A 14,132-nucleotide genomic window follows, 5' to 3' on the forward strand; every position below is an offset into this window, starting at 1 on the left:
TGTTTGTACAGGAAATAGCACAGATGTTTGTCAGAGTTGGAATGTGTGAACAAGCAGTGACTGCATTTTTGAAATGTGGTCAACCAAAGGCAGCGGTAGATACCTGCGTACATCTCAACCAAGTAGGAACTGAAACTTATTGTCTGTGCGTCTTGTTGTCTTAGGAATTTTTAAGTCAAAGCAAAATTAAAGTCACCATAGTGATCTTTTAAAGATTATTGCCAATGTAAGGGTGGGAGAGCTTGACATGATTTTTATGAAAGGAGCTAAGTAGGTATTCTCTTAGTTGAGGACCAAGAAAGTTGCACTTACCTCTTAAAGTGCTACCATGAGGGGTGACCCATTCATAACCAGCTCAGTCTGGGAGCATGAACAAACCCTGTGCTTTTAGTCTGGTAAGTTTTTATCTGGAAGTAATTTCATAATTTTCTGTGTTTTATTAGGGTTGGGTTTTGTTTCCAAAGAAGGACCATTTAATGGCCAGTCATTGCCTGAGGAAGGAATTGAGTTACTTTGTCAATATTTGTTTTGGCCAATCTATTTTACTTTTCCTTTATAGAAAGCATACATTTGATATTTTAAGGGCTGAAATTAAACTAAAAGTACAGAGTTATTATAGAAACTATTGACTATCAATATATTCTTTTAATATTTTCCTTAAAGTATTTTTTTAAAACCCCATTTGCTTTATAAAAATAATTTTAAATGTCAAATCTGATAGGACATTTTCACAACTGAAGTTGCATATCTTGTTTTACTATAAAATATAAACAAGTGTATCTTTTTCTTACTTGAAGTTTTGCAAAATTAGAATTACTAGATTAGTATGATTATAAACTTTGAAACTTTCATTTTTACATGCATTTCTTAAGCAAATCAGAGTCTTAGAGATCATTTCATCATTTTGACATATGCTTAGCTTATAGAACTTATGTTGCTGTGATTTTAAATGCTATTTTAAAAATATACCAGTTTTGAATTTTGAAGCAGTGTTTTTAATTATAAAAAAGCTTTATTGTGTGAATTTTATGATATATGTAACTGTAAATACTTGGGTGACTGAATAGTGTAATTTTTCTCCTAGTGGAACAAAGCTGTTGAATTGGCTAAAAATCATAGTATGAAAGAAATTGGATCTCTGTTAGCTAGGTATGCATCTCATTTACTGGAAAAGAATAAAACGCTTGAGGCCATAGAGCTCTATCGGAAAGCCAATTACTTTCTTGATGCTGCTAAACTGATGTTTAAGGTAATGTAAAGATCTTGGAGAGTATTTGATTTGTTCCAGTCACAATTTTTTAATATATGAAAGAGCACATTCTCTATTTTCTTTGGAAACAAATATTTATTACAGCAAAACCACTCTGGTTTTATTACTACTGTATATGTTATTTTAGCATTATTGCCTTTACAAAGCTGTTTATTAATATTAGCAACTTACTAATACCTAAACAATTGTATGTTGAATGCTGGGGTTAACAAAGAGTTAAAGAAATTGCTGAGACTACAAAGTACACATTTCTACAATAGGGAATTAAATTTTGTTGATTAAATAGAGTTTTGAGTCTTTTTAAATGTACAAATTTTAAATATTATACTTTATATAATATTTATTTGGAGGGAAAATAATTAGTACAGTATTAATGCATGCACACTTTACATTCTATTTTATTCCCATTTGTTTTAATGAAAAAGGAAAAATTTATCTCAAAATTATTTAAATAAATTTCCGCTTCTGAAGGATACACCATGTTAACACCATTGTATCTTTATGTACTTGGAACATTATTTTAAAAATCTCTGTGCTTTGGGAAATACCAGTCGTTTCATCAGTACTTCCTTTATTCGGAGTTAGTCATTTAACGGCACCTCTGTTTTCCAAGATTGATCTGAGTTCCAGCGCCTAGGGCTAAATATTAAGGAAAGAACTAAATACTTATAAGTACTAATGAAAAGAAAATGAGTTTTTAAATATTTATCTTAAATAGGTGGTATATATATTTCTCCTTACTGATTTTCCTCCCTTTTTAGGGAATCAAGTTTGTTAGTTTTTGAAATGATTATATTTGTACAAATAAAGATAAGAAGTAACTTCCCTCAATTTTAAAAAATGTGTTTAAAGATTGCAGATGAAGAGGCAAAGAAAGGAACAAAACCTTTGCGTGTCAAGAAGCTGTACGTACTGTCAGCCTTACTTATAGAGCAATACCATGAACAGATGAAGAATGCCCAGCGAGGAAAAGCTAGAGGAAAAAATTCAGAGGTAAGGTAGCATGTTAAATAACATTAAACCATCAGAAGTATTTAAGAAAATAAAAGGAAACTATCAAACTTCTCTTGTGGAGAGGTCATTTCATTTGCATGTCTGCAGTTGTTTTCTTAAATGATATGAATAAAAAGAATGACTGATTTAGAATTAGTATTCACTTTTGGAAATTTCTCCTTAGAAATACTGAAATTGTTTTTCTGTAATACTTATCTATAGTCTTTGCTTTAGTGTCTTGTTTTTGTTGAAAAATTTTACTTACCTGGGAAATCCTTGTTTCTAATCAGTGAGTTTAAAAAACTTTCCTAGATATATTATTTTAATGTGTAAATGTCTTACTAACTTAAAATGTAATCAGTTCTATTTTAAAGTTTATTTATACCAGTTTAACAAACTGAATTATAATAAAAAATTAAGTCTGTTTTGGATGCAGTGGCTTTCGCCTGTAATCTCAGTGACTAGGGAGGCTTAGGTGGGAGGATCACTTGAGCCCGTGTGTTTGAGACTGCAGTGAGCTATGACCATGCCACTGCGTTCCAGCTTGGGTGGCAGAGTAACACCTCATCTTTTAAAAAGAAAGTCTGTAATCATAGTTTTGTAATGATAAAATCTGCTTGTTTAGATACCTTAGTGACTGTTGTTATTTGGGAGTTGGTACTGTGTGTGTTTGTGCTGATGAAAAGTGTGGGCTGACTCTACTTGTAGGCCACTTCTGCCTTGGCTGGTTTTCTGGAAGAAGAAGTTCTGTCTACAACAGATCGTTTCATAGACAATGCATGGAGAGGGGCTGAGGCTTACCACTTCTTCATACTTGCACAGAGGCAGCTCTATGAGGGATATGTGGACACTGCACTGAAGACAGGTGGGCCTGTTACCTGATGTGTATAGTATGTTTGAAAATTATAAATCAAATATGAAGGCCCAGCTTCTTCAATTTGCCTTTATGTGGCCTTCAGTAACATTTTTTCCTATGGATTTTTTCATATGTTTGAGATTATGCTATATATAATTTGTCCTATTCATTCCCATTTTGAAATTTTTGTTTGTTTTTTGAGACAGAGTCTTACTCTGTTGCCAAACTGAAGTGCAGTGGTGGGATCTCTACTCACTGCAGCCTCCGCCTCCCCAGTTCAAGCAACTCTCTTGCTTTAGCCTCCTGAGTAGCTGGGACTATAGGCACCGGTCACCACACCCAGCTAATTTTTGAATTTTTAGTAGAGGCAGGGTTTCACCATGTTGGCTAGGATGGTCTCAATCTCTTGACCTTGTCATCTACCTACCTCGGCCTCCCAAAGTGCTGGGATCACAGGCCTGAGCCACCGCACCTGGCTGAAGTTTTTTTTTAAATACAGAAAAAACACATAGTTCACGGAAATGTCAGAAATTTGAGATAAGCAAAAAGAATGTGTATAGCATTCATCTGGCTAGCCATTCAAAGTTAAACACTTGATAGCCACTTTCACATTTTTTGGAGAAAAATATATGTGCAGATATATATTTATAACATATCAAGATAATTTTGTTTTTTACAGTTTTGGGCATATAACACAACATACTTTTATGTACTTTTTGAAAACCATGTTTTAAAATGTTTCCATATTTTACATATATATGTCTATAGCTTTCATCTTGTGTTTCATAAAGTGATACTTATCTAATAATTTCAACCAAAACAGAAAAATATGAAAAAAAGTAAAATAATCTAATAATGTATAAAATAATCCTATCCCTCAGAGATAATCATTGCTAAGGTTTAGGTAAACTTCCTTTTAGATGTTTCTACATGCTGGCGCGTGCTTTTCCCCTTAGCAGTATATTGTAGTTCTTGCCTCATCCTTAAACACAGATCTGTGTAAATATTCTACCTAATTCTCCATGGTATTTGTGTACTGTTACTGATAGAAGATTATTTACATGTAGTATCAGGATCTCAATTTCTTAACAAAAACAGTATTCTAGAGTTTAGAGATATGAACTCCAGAGAGCATAATTCTGATAATTATGTTATAAGCCACAGCATATGGATCACTGCGTCATTACTGGTCTTTCAGCTTGGCCATGGCAAGCACTGTCGTGATCACCTCACCCTTCCTCTGTCACATTGGTGACATCATTCATTTGCTGCTCAGATCATCATCAAATGCACATCACACTCTAATCCTAATAGATCATGAATCTGTTTTCCAATGGCATGATCTTAAAAAAAAAAAAAAACTTTTAGAGAAATTCTTTTATTTGACTATTTCTGGAATTCTATAGGGATGATTTTGATTTTTAATTATTTTTATAAGAGCTCTTTAGAGACCATATGTAATAATCCTCTTTCACATACATTGATTTTCCCTAGCATTTATAAGTTATAATTACTTAATCTTTCTAAGCTTCAGTTTCTCTTTGCGTAAAGAGAGGATAATAGTATTTTCATCATGTAGTTCTTTTAATGATTGAGAAGTTCACAAAAAGAAAACTCACTTATTACGCTGCCCGCTGCCTGGACTTCGTGAGCTCTCAATAAGTGGTAGCTGCGATGATGATATGAATAGAGTATTTTTATATCGTCATATCAGTCTTTTACTTTATATTTTTCTTTCAGGAGCCATGCTTAGGAATTCCTTTAAGTTTGTTAAATATTGTTTATTATAACAGTTAAGTTATCCTGAAACCATGTATCGAGCTTATTCTTTCTTAACAGATTTGAAATTCTACCTTCATGAAACTAAATTTATACATATTCTTAATCTCTTCCTATTTTCTATTCATGTATTTCTGTGCCACTACTGGCTTCTTTACTTTTACATTTTAATATCTGGTATTTAAATGCACCTTCATTATTCCTTTTTAAAAAATATTTTTTGAATGTTGTCTTGTATTTGTTCATTTAGATCAACTTTACAGTCTTTTTTTAGGGTTGGAGAGGTTTTAATGAAGTCCTATTGGATTGGATTAGAATTGCATTAATATTAATATTGGACTTATTTTTTATTTCTTTTTCTTTTTCTTTTTTTTTTTTTTGAGAATGAGTCTTGCTCTGTCGCCCAGGCTGGAGTGCAATGGTGCAATCTTGGCTCACTGCAACCTCCGCCTCCTGAGTTCAAGCAATTCTCCTGCCTCAGCCTCCCGAGTAGCTGGGATTACAGGCACGCGCCACCGTGCCCAGCTAATTTTTTGTATTTTTAGTAGAGATGGGGTTTCACCATGTTGACCAGGATGGTCTTGATCTCTTGACCTCGTGATCCACCTGCCTCAGCCTCCGAAAGTGCTGGGATTACAGGCATGAACCATTGCATCTGGCCTATTGAACTTGTTTCTGTGTTTATAAGTTTTCTCATTCAGAAGCATCATTGAAAATTTTTTGTTTTTTATGGATACATAATTGTACATATTTATGGGGTACAGGTGATATTTTCCTACATATAATGTGTAATGCTCATATCAGGGTAAATAGGATATCTGCCATCTCTATCACCTCAAACATTTATGATTGCTTTGGGAACATTATAAATCTTCTCTTCTAGCTGGTTAGAAATATACAGTAAATTCATGTTAAATATAGTTAGCCTACTGTGCTACTGAACCCTAGAGCTTATTTCTATATCCATTAAGCAACCTCTCATCATCACCCGTACCCATCCCAGCCTCTGGTATCATCAGTCTATTCTACTTTCATGAGGTCAACCTTTTTAGATCCCACATATGAGTGAGAACATGTGATATTTGTCAGAAACATCCATTTTAAAAATCACTTGTGGCCGGGCATGGTGGCTCACGCCTGGAATCCCAGCACTTTGGGAGGCCAAGGTGGGTGGATCACGAGGTCAAGAGACCGAGACCATCCTGGTCAACATGGTGAAACCCCGTCTCTACTAAAAATACAAAAAATTAGCTGGGCATGGTGGCACGTGCCTGTAATCCCAGCTACTCAGGAGGCTGAGGCAGGAGAATTGCCTGAACCCAGGAGGCGGAGGTTGCGGTGAGCCGAGATCACGCCATTGCACTCCAGCCTGGGTAACCAGTGAAACTCCATCTCAAAAAAAAAAAAAAAATCCCTTGTGTATCTGTGTTTCTGAAGATTTGTAGCTTTCTTCTTGCAGGCTCTAAATGTTTATTTTTCAGTTTATTTCTAATTTTGTTGTCATTAACAATGAGGTTGAGGTTGTAAAGTTTTTTTCCTAATTGGTTATTAGTTATATATAAAATTATTTTTTATTTTAATGTTTATTTTATAACTTGTAACTGCTATCTGACATAAATTATACACTATTTAAAATAGTTGTATTATATACAATTTGTATACCATTTCTAGACTTAAAAGAACAATTAGATCTTTAACTTGAGATGCTTCACCTACTGGTGAAGATCTCTATTTGCCCCCCCCCTTTATTTTCTCAGTGGTAAAATGATCTGAAACAATGTACCCCCTGTAAATTATTAACCTTGAACCTATTGTCTTTTGGGTGTGAAATTAGAGGATATTGTTTATTGTAACTGAATGGTTACATTTTATATACATTTCTTCTACTAAACTTTGTTGTAAATACTTGACCCCAGACCAGTTTATAGGATTCTGATTGTAAAACACAAGAATATGTTGTTTTAAGCTTGTTTATGAAATTTTTGATATACTATAACAAAGTATTTTAAAGATTTTAAGGTCTAGAGAAGAAAAAGATTCAAATTGGTTACAAATCTAATATTAAGTCTATAGTGCATTTTAAAAAAAGATTGTATTTCCAGTATAATTGCAAAGAAGATGTTGTAACTTGAATTATCCAAACTGACAACTTGGAGACTAATTTTCACTTTTTCTCAAAATCCCTGTGTTTCTGTGGGACAAACAACAAAGCAATAATACGAAAGCAATATAATCTGTCCAAAGAAACACAAAGAAAAAAACATACGATTTTATACTGTTTTGCTTTTTTTTATTAACAAAAGGAAACATGGTATTATCTTACAGTTTATGACTGACATAGTATAATACTTGCTTTTTCTGAAGTGCCATAGAACTTTCTAACATAATCGAAGAAAAGGTGGGTGTTTTGACACCAAAATTGTTCGTGTGTGTGTGTGTGTGTGTGTGTGTATTTCTGAGTTGGCACAGGCATGTGCAGCATTTGGTGGTGGCTCTTTTCACAGGCTGCTGAGCTGTTAGCCAGCTTCACAGAACCTTGGATATCATGTAGCCTAGTTCCTCCTCCTAGTGCTCCCATCTCTCAGCACTGTTTGCTTTCAGTCTGTTAGTTCATGCAAGTTCAATGAAAACACCTTAACTGAGATTCTTCCTTATGCATATTCATAATTATTTTAAATAACCCAAATTGCCCTCTTTTTCTTAGCTTTTCACCTGAAAGACTATGAAGACATCATCCCTGCTGTGGAGATCTACTCTCTGCTAGCACTCTGCGCATGCGCCAGCAGAGCCTTCGGGACTTGCTCAAAAGCTTTCTTAAAACTTACTTCTTTAGAGACTCTCAGTTCAGAACAGAAACAGCAGTATGAAGACCTCGCTTTAGAAATCTTCACCAAGTATACTTCAACAGACAACAGAAAATCTGAATTGTACGACAGCCTTATGGAAGGGTAGGCTAATTTTAATTAGTGGATGTCATTCTGCCTTATTAGAAGCTTGGATTTCTAGATGTACAATGTTTAATGTAGGACTTAAGCACTAAATTTTGAAGCAACTTACATTAACATTATACCCTCCTTTATTCTTACAGCTGTATTTATACTTTATTGTTTCATCGTAAGAAAGTGTTTTTCTTGAGAACAGTTTTTGAAATGACAGTAATTGACATTAATCTTGAATTGTTTTATTCGTTATTTTTTAAAGTATATTAAATACATTGTTAGATTAATTAGAAGTTTTAAAGTGTAATGAATTGATTCTTGTCTTATTTTACAGTGGAGAAGGGAAACTGCCAACATGCGTTGCCACGGGAAGCCCGATCACTGAGGATCAGTTCTGGATGTGTGGTGTATGCAAGCACTGTGTCCTTGCTCAGGCAATAAGCCACTATAGCTTCTGCCCCTTATGCCACAGTCCAGTGGGATAAAGGAATGATGACCTGTATATCACTGTAAAATATATGTAGCAAACATACATAGCAAGAACTGTCTATGTAATAAGGTTTATTTCTATGAGTTTTGTATCAAAATCAGCCTCATTATTTATAGTTGAATTTTTGCACAAAATATGTTAATATAATTTTTTTTACAGAAATACAACTGTGAAATAAGGCTGATTTTCATATAAAATGTATGAAAATCAACCATATTTTCTCTCTCTTTTTCTTGTATTTGATTACATGATACCATGGGAATATTCCAAATAAATATTTTTTCTCACAGTGTCAAGATAACTTAATTCATTGAAAAATCTTAAAGGGAGTGAGAAATGGGGGAAGCATGGGAATGGGAAAAAGTTGAATTTAGAGAATTTTTATAACACATATGACTAGGAAGTTAATTGTAATAGTGAAATGAGCTCTCTCTGTAGCTGTATTTAATGAAATAAGCATCGAATGTCTTCTTTGTTATATTTTCAGAAGTGAGGTGATGGCATTTGAAGAATTTTCTTTACAGTTTGAATTGCTTCTAGTAGCCCTATTCTTCTATTTTAAAATCTGTCCTAAAAATCTCATTCAAGAGATGGCATTTGGAATTTACACTTTCATACTATTGTGCAGAAAACTTTGCTCTATTTATAATGAAAATAAACAAAAGTATCAATTTTGTAGTTATAGCTTCTGTTGAAACATTGTTACTAAGCTGGACCCTTCGTTTATACAAATATTGCTGAGGGAGTGATTCTTTCTTGATATGCATCTGTTTTCTTTCTCTTTCTTTCTTTCTTTCTTTCTTTCTTTCTTTCTTTCTTTCTTTCTTTCTTCTTTCTTATCTTTCTTTTCTTTTCTTTTTTCTTTCTTCTTGAGATGGAGTTTCGCTCTTGTTACCCAGGCTGGAATGCAATGGCGCGATCTCGGCTCACCGCAACCTCCGCCTCCTGAGTTCAAGCAGTTCTCCTGCCTCAGCCTCCCAAGTAGCTGGGACTACAGGCACGCGCCACCATGCCCAGCTAATTTTTTGTATTTTTAGTAGAGATGGGGTTTCACCATGTTGACCAGGATGGTCTTGATCTCTTGACCTCATGATCCACCCGCTTTGGCCTCCCAAAGTGCTGGGATTACAGGCATGAGCCATCGTGCCTGGCTCATTATTAATTTAAAAGATAAACAGTTGTGATCTGGAATGGATCATTTTTTATGTCTTTTATATAGCCAATAATGTTCTCTGTTTATTTGTGATGAATTCCATTTTGTGCCTAAAGATCAAACCTTTGCACTATTTCATCAAGATTATTTTATTGAGGTTTGGCTTACATTTAGTAGAGGCAATACATACAGAGAGAAATGCAGCTTTGTTATTGTAGCTATAGTACACGTCTCAATCTGATTTGTTTTTGTCTTGTAGAGACAGAGACAAGTTCAGCATGTTGCAGATTGGGAACAGTGAGCTATGAGAAGAGATTTAGAGCCTAGATGAGCTTAGGATAGATAGTGGGCTCATGGGCCTAAGTAAAAAGAGAAGATCAGAAGTCTTTGAGGTCTCTGTCTCTGTTCATGCACCTTGTGGAAAATTACCTTGGTACATGGGTAGCCTCCAAATAAACTATCTACCAGCTATACCAGAGGTCATGGAACAGAAAACCTTACGAACCAAATAAAAATTCTCAAAATACATTGGTTTGTTGAACCAATTTCCAATACACAGTGAAGAACAAGGAGAAAGCAATGATAGATTAACACTGTTAGTATAGGGTGTCAGTGGGGTAGAAAGACTGTAACACCTGAATCCTGGGTTATGTAATGTTTTTATGTCCTGATGTGCACTCTGTCATACTAGCTTTCTCCTAATAGTGGGGTTACAAAAAGGGTCAGAGTGGCTGTTTGGGCCAGAGGACTCAATCAGATGAAATGTGCCGGAGGCCAACAGTGTACACTTGCTCTATAGAAGGGTCTCAGGGGCAAGTACGGTTGGCCACAGCAATAGCTTGCCTGTTAGGCTTCTGAGCAGTTGTGAATTTTATTGTATTTCTTGGGTAAGGTCAGGCCAGAATGAGTGTCACCAGTGGGTAATTGAACCAACTTCTCATACATATTGAGGCTTTTATATGTCTTATGTATACCTAGTGTGTCATGAATATTTGGTACCTTTGTGGCTTTTCATATTTTTAGTGCTTCATGAATATTTGGTATCTCTTGCTCCTTTCATCTCTATCTGTGGTCACACATACATGCTCTATTAACTTTGTCTAACATGTCTCCTAAGTTACTAACTTATCTAAATTTAACCCAATGAATTCCATCTTTCTCATTTGTTTTCTTCTATACCAGAAAGGGAGATTTCCCCAAATCAGAAAGTCACATCCTAACAAAGAAGTCTGTCTAAGACAATATATCTCCTGTTGAAATTACTTCTTTCCACAGGACTTTGTTTCTAGGGATGAGACTATGACTTCATCAAGGAAAGAGAAATGTTCAGGGTTGTAGGGATGGCCACTTACTAGCTCTGCCTGTCTGAAAGGTTCATGCAGGATGGCTTGGTCAACGCTGCCACCGCTGCAATTCTTGGTCCATGGTCTAATGCTTGAGTATCTCTTGTTCCCCTTTCCTATCTCAGGAATCAGCTGAGAATTCATTCGATTGTCATGTCTCTTGCCCCTTACCGTGATGTGTTGGTTACACTTTCATTTGTTTTAATTCTAGAATCACCTGTTGATGCCTCAGACTTCACCTAACTTATCTTTTGGAAACTGTCTTTTGGAGCCTTCCCCTAATTTCCCCCTAATTCCATGCTGCCTGAGCCCTAGAATTTTCCCACCAACTAATTATTCCAGATAGATCCAGAGTTGCTGAATCTCGCTGATATTTCAACAATGTCTAGTTGATATTTCTAGTTCAGTTGGATCCAGAAACAAGTATCTCTGAAACAACCTCTCATACCTTGTGGACCTAATTATCATATATGTATATGTGTGTGTGTGTATGTGTGTTTGTGCATGTGTGTGTGTGTGTTTGTGCATAGGTATACAGAAAAACACATCTGTTTTACTTTTGTAAAAGCTTATGCCTCTTTGGGATCTATATCTGTGAAAGTTTTAATGATCTGCCATGATGTTTTGGGGACCTTTGTCTTGTATGTAAATGGTACTAGAGAAAAAAACCTGTATTATGAGTTGATCCCGGTGGTTTTATTCGACATGAAGGAAATGTCAAAATAACGCTGACAAACTCTCCCTTGATTAGGAGGACAAAGAAAAGCAAAACTGACCATAAGAAACAATTACCCAGTGAGAAGTGCATAAACAGAATTTGGTAGTGTATTGAAGACAGCATCATGAAACAGTTATGCTGTTCTTGCAAAAAGCATGTACTGATTCCCTTTGAGTGATGCCAAGTTGTTTTTATTATAAAACTTGCCCTGAATTACACGTTTCAAAGTGGTGTGGTGTGTGAAAGTACTGAAATGATGGAAGTGACTGATGAAGCTGTACAACTAAGCGGTGTGCCTAACGAGCAACACAGCAGCATTAGCGTGCTATAATTCACAAATGCCAATTTCATATAAATTATAAAGTACATTGATATTGAACCCAGATCCAGAACAAGTAAACTTAATAAACATTTATAGAGCTCTCCACTTTAAATACATAAAATACACATTCTTGTCAGTGCCACATCACACCTACTCATAGGTTTAAAAAAAATAAAAATAAAGTATATTTTGCTAAAATATACTTCGAAATTACTTTTCTGTATTCTAAGAGCTGAGATCTTAGATTTTATGTAGTGTTAAATGAAAAAGTATGAAAATTATAATAAACACCAAGGAAAAAATAACTTGTGTTTATCCCATGTTTTCTTTATAACTTATGGAGAACATGGTGTTTGCTTTGTCTTCATTTAAGTGTTCCGATGGGGGTTGGTTAGGAGGTATTGGGCTCCAGGGCGGAGAAGGGGAAAAGGGAGCAGGAGGTACAATAGATATACAATACCACTTTTGCAACCAAAACAAGAGGGAAAAAACCCCAGCAGTCTTCCGGAGGCACTAGGCAAATGTCAGATAATTGGAGGCTGCTGTGAACTACTCCTTAATGGTCATGCTGAGTTCTCATTTAGGAATGAAGGAAATTATGTCTTACTAGACCTATAAGAGAAAATAAAGAATACTAAATTTGATAATATTGTAGCTCCAAGTTTTTCTATAGAGTTTCAAAATAAAAATAGCAATATTATGTTGCCTCTACTGTCTACTTTAAAGACCATTTTCTCAATTCATTTTTTTCTTTAAAAAAGTAATATTTTTCAGTATAAAACCAACAAATGTTCATGGTAGAAATTTCCAAAAATACATAATAGTATAGATGAGAAAGTAAAATTAGTCTTAATAATCTTTATAAATAAATATTTTAGTTGAATTTAAGAGAAGAAAAAAAACTGAAGTGACACTGAAGAAATTTGTATAATTGTTTCTTCATACCAAGAGCTATATTTGTTCTTAAGAGATTTCTTTAAAATTAAAAGAAAAACATTAAAAGGCTTAGGGCTATTATTTAACTCATCATTTATTGTTTGGCATAAATTTTTAGTTAATAAAATTAAGAGAGATTTAGAAAAAATGAGATGCTTCTACACACTACAATGGGTAAAATTGACAAGAAAAATGTTGGGGGGGGTATAGAGCAGTTGAAACCCTCATGTATTGCTGATGAAAATGCAAAACACTACACTCACTTGGGAAAAGTTTGGACGTTTCTTCTAAATTTAAATATACACTTAACATGGAACCCAGAAATCTCACTCTTAGGAATTTACCCAGAATAAATCAAAACACATTTGCACAAAGACTTGAATGCAAATGTACATAAGTTTTATTTATGGTAGACAAAAACTGGAAAGAAGCCAAATATCCATTAATATGTAAATATATAACATAAACAAATTGTGGATTATCCACACAGTGAAATGCTACTCAGCAATAAAAAGGAATGAATCACTGACAGAAGTAACAACATAGATGAACCTCAAAAGCATTGTGCTACGTGCAAAAAGCCAGACATACAAGACAGCATACTGTATGATGTTATTTATATAAAATTCCAGAAAAGACAAAATCATAGCTATAGAAAGTAGCGCCTGAGATCAGGGAGAGGGGGAGGTGATTGACTTCAAAGGTGTACAAAGGAGCTTGGTGGGATGATAGAAGCTTGGTGGGATGATAGAAGTGTTCCTTACCTTGGTTTTGGTGGCGATTACGTGACTCCACGTTTGTTAAAACTCATTAAATTGTTCACTTAACATTGGTAGTTTTATTTTTTAATAAGATTTCTATTTTAGTTGAATTTAACAGAAGAAAAACACGTAAGACAGAATAAATTACTGTATTAGGTCATTATACTGAGAGTTATCAGCTCCTAAGATATTTCTCTGAAGTTAAGAAAATTAATGTAAATTATACCTTAAGCTGATTGAAGTCCACCCTTTCCATGCTGATAGGCAATTTATATGAAAAAAATCAAGTCCATATATGTATGTAACAGTTTCTCATTTCTTTTTCTATTCTGTTGATCTGTTTGTCTTTCTTTGGTTCAAAGCAGAATGTCTCCATTATTATGGTTTTTAAAATACGTCTGCTTTGTTTTTCTTCTGCAAAAATGTTTTGTCACTCAGTCCGTTGCACTTCTTTCTACATATACCACCATATAACCAGTGTTTACTGACAACTTTTTGTTATATACTTCTCAATCTTCATATCTTTTATTTCTTTTAAGCATTGTACTGCACTGGCTAGGATACGCAATACA

The 14,132-nt window shown here is 34.5% G+C and overlaps 1 protein-coding gene across 6 annotated transcripts in view; it reads left to right on the forward strand.

Annotated features, from left to right (window-relative positions):
- The window catches only part of WDR35 (WD repeat domain 35), a 72,959-nt gene extending 63,950 nt beyond the window's left edge, over positions 1 to 9,009 (forward strand). For all 6 annotated transcript variants that reach the window (XM_035273137.3, XM_035273139.3, XM_078348445.1 and 3 more), the window contains 6 exons: positions 12 to 122; positions 1,085 to 1,249; positions 2,123 to 2,263; positions 2,972 to 3,128; positions 7,603 to 7,846; positions 8,172 to 9,009. In XM_035273137.3, the coding sequence (XP_035129028.3) occupies positions 12 to 122; positions 1,085 to 1,249; positions 2,123 to 2,263; positions 2,972 to 3,128; positions 7,603 to 7,846; positions 8,172 to 8,322 (969 nt within the window). In that variant the 3' untranslated portion in view covers positions 8,323 to 9,009. The remainder of the gene's footprint in view (positions 1 to 11; positions 123 to 1,084; positions 1,250 to 2,122; positions 2,264 to 2,971; positions 3,129 to 7,602; positions 7,847 to 8,171) is intronic.
- The last annotated feature ends 5,123 nt before the right edge of the window (positions 9,010 to 14,132 follow it).

The sequence above is a fragment of the Callithrix jacchus genome, chromosome 14, assembly GCF_049354715.1.
Source record: "Callithrix jacchus isolate 240 chromosome 14, calJac240_pri, whole genome shotgun sequence".
NCBI lineage: Eukaryota > Metazoa > Chordata > Mammalia > Primates > Cebidae > Callithrix > Callithrix jacchus.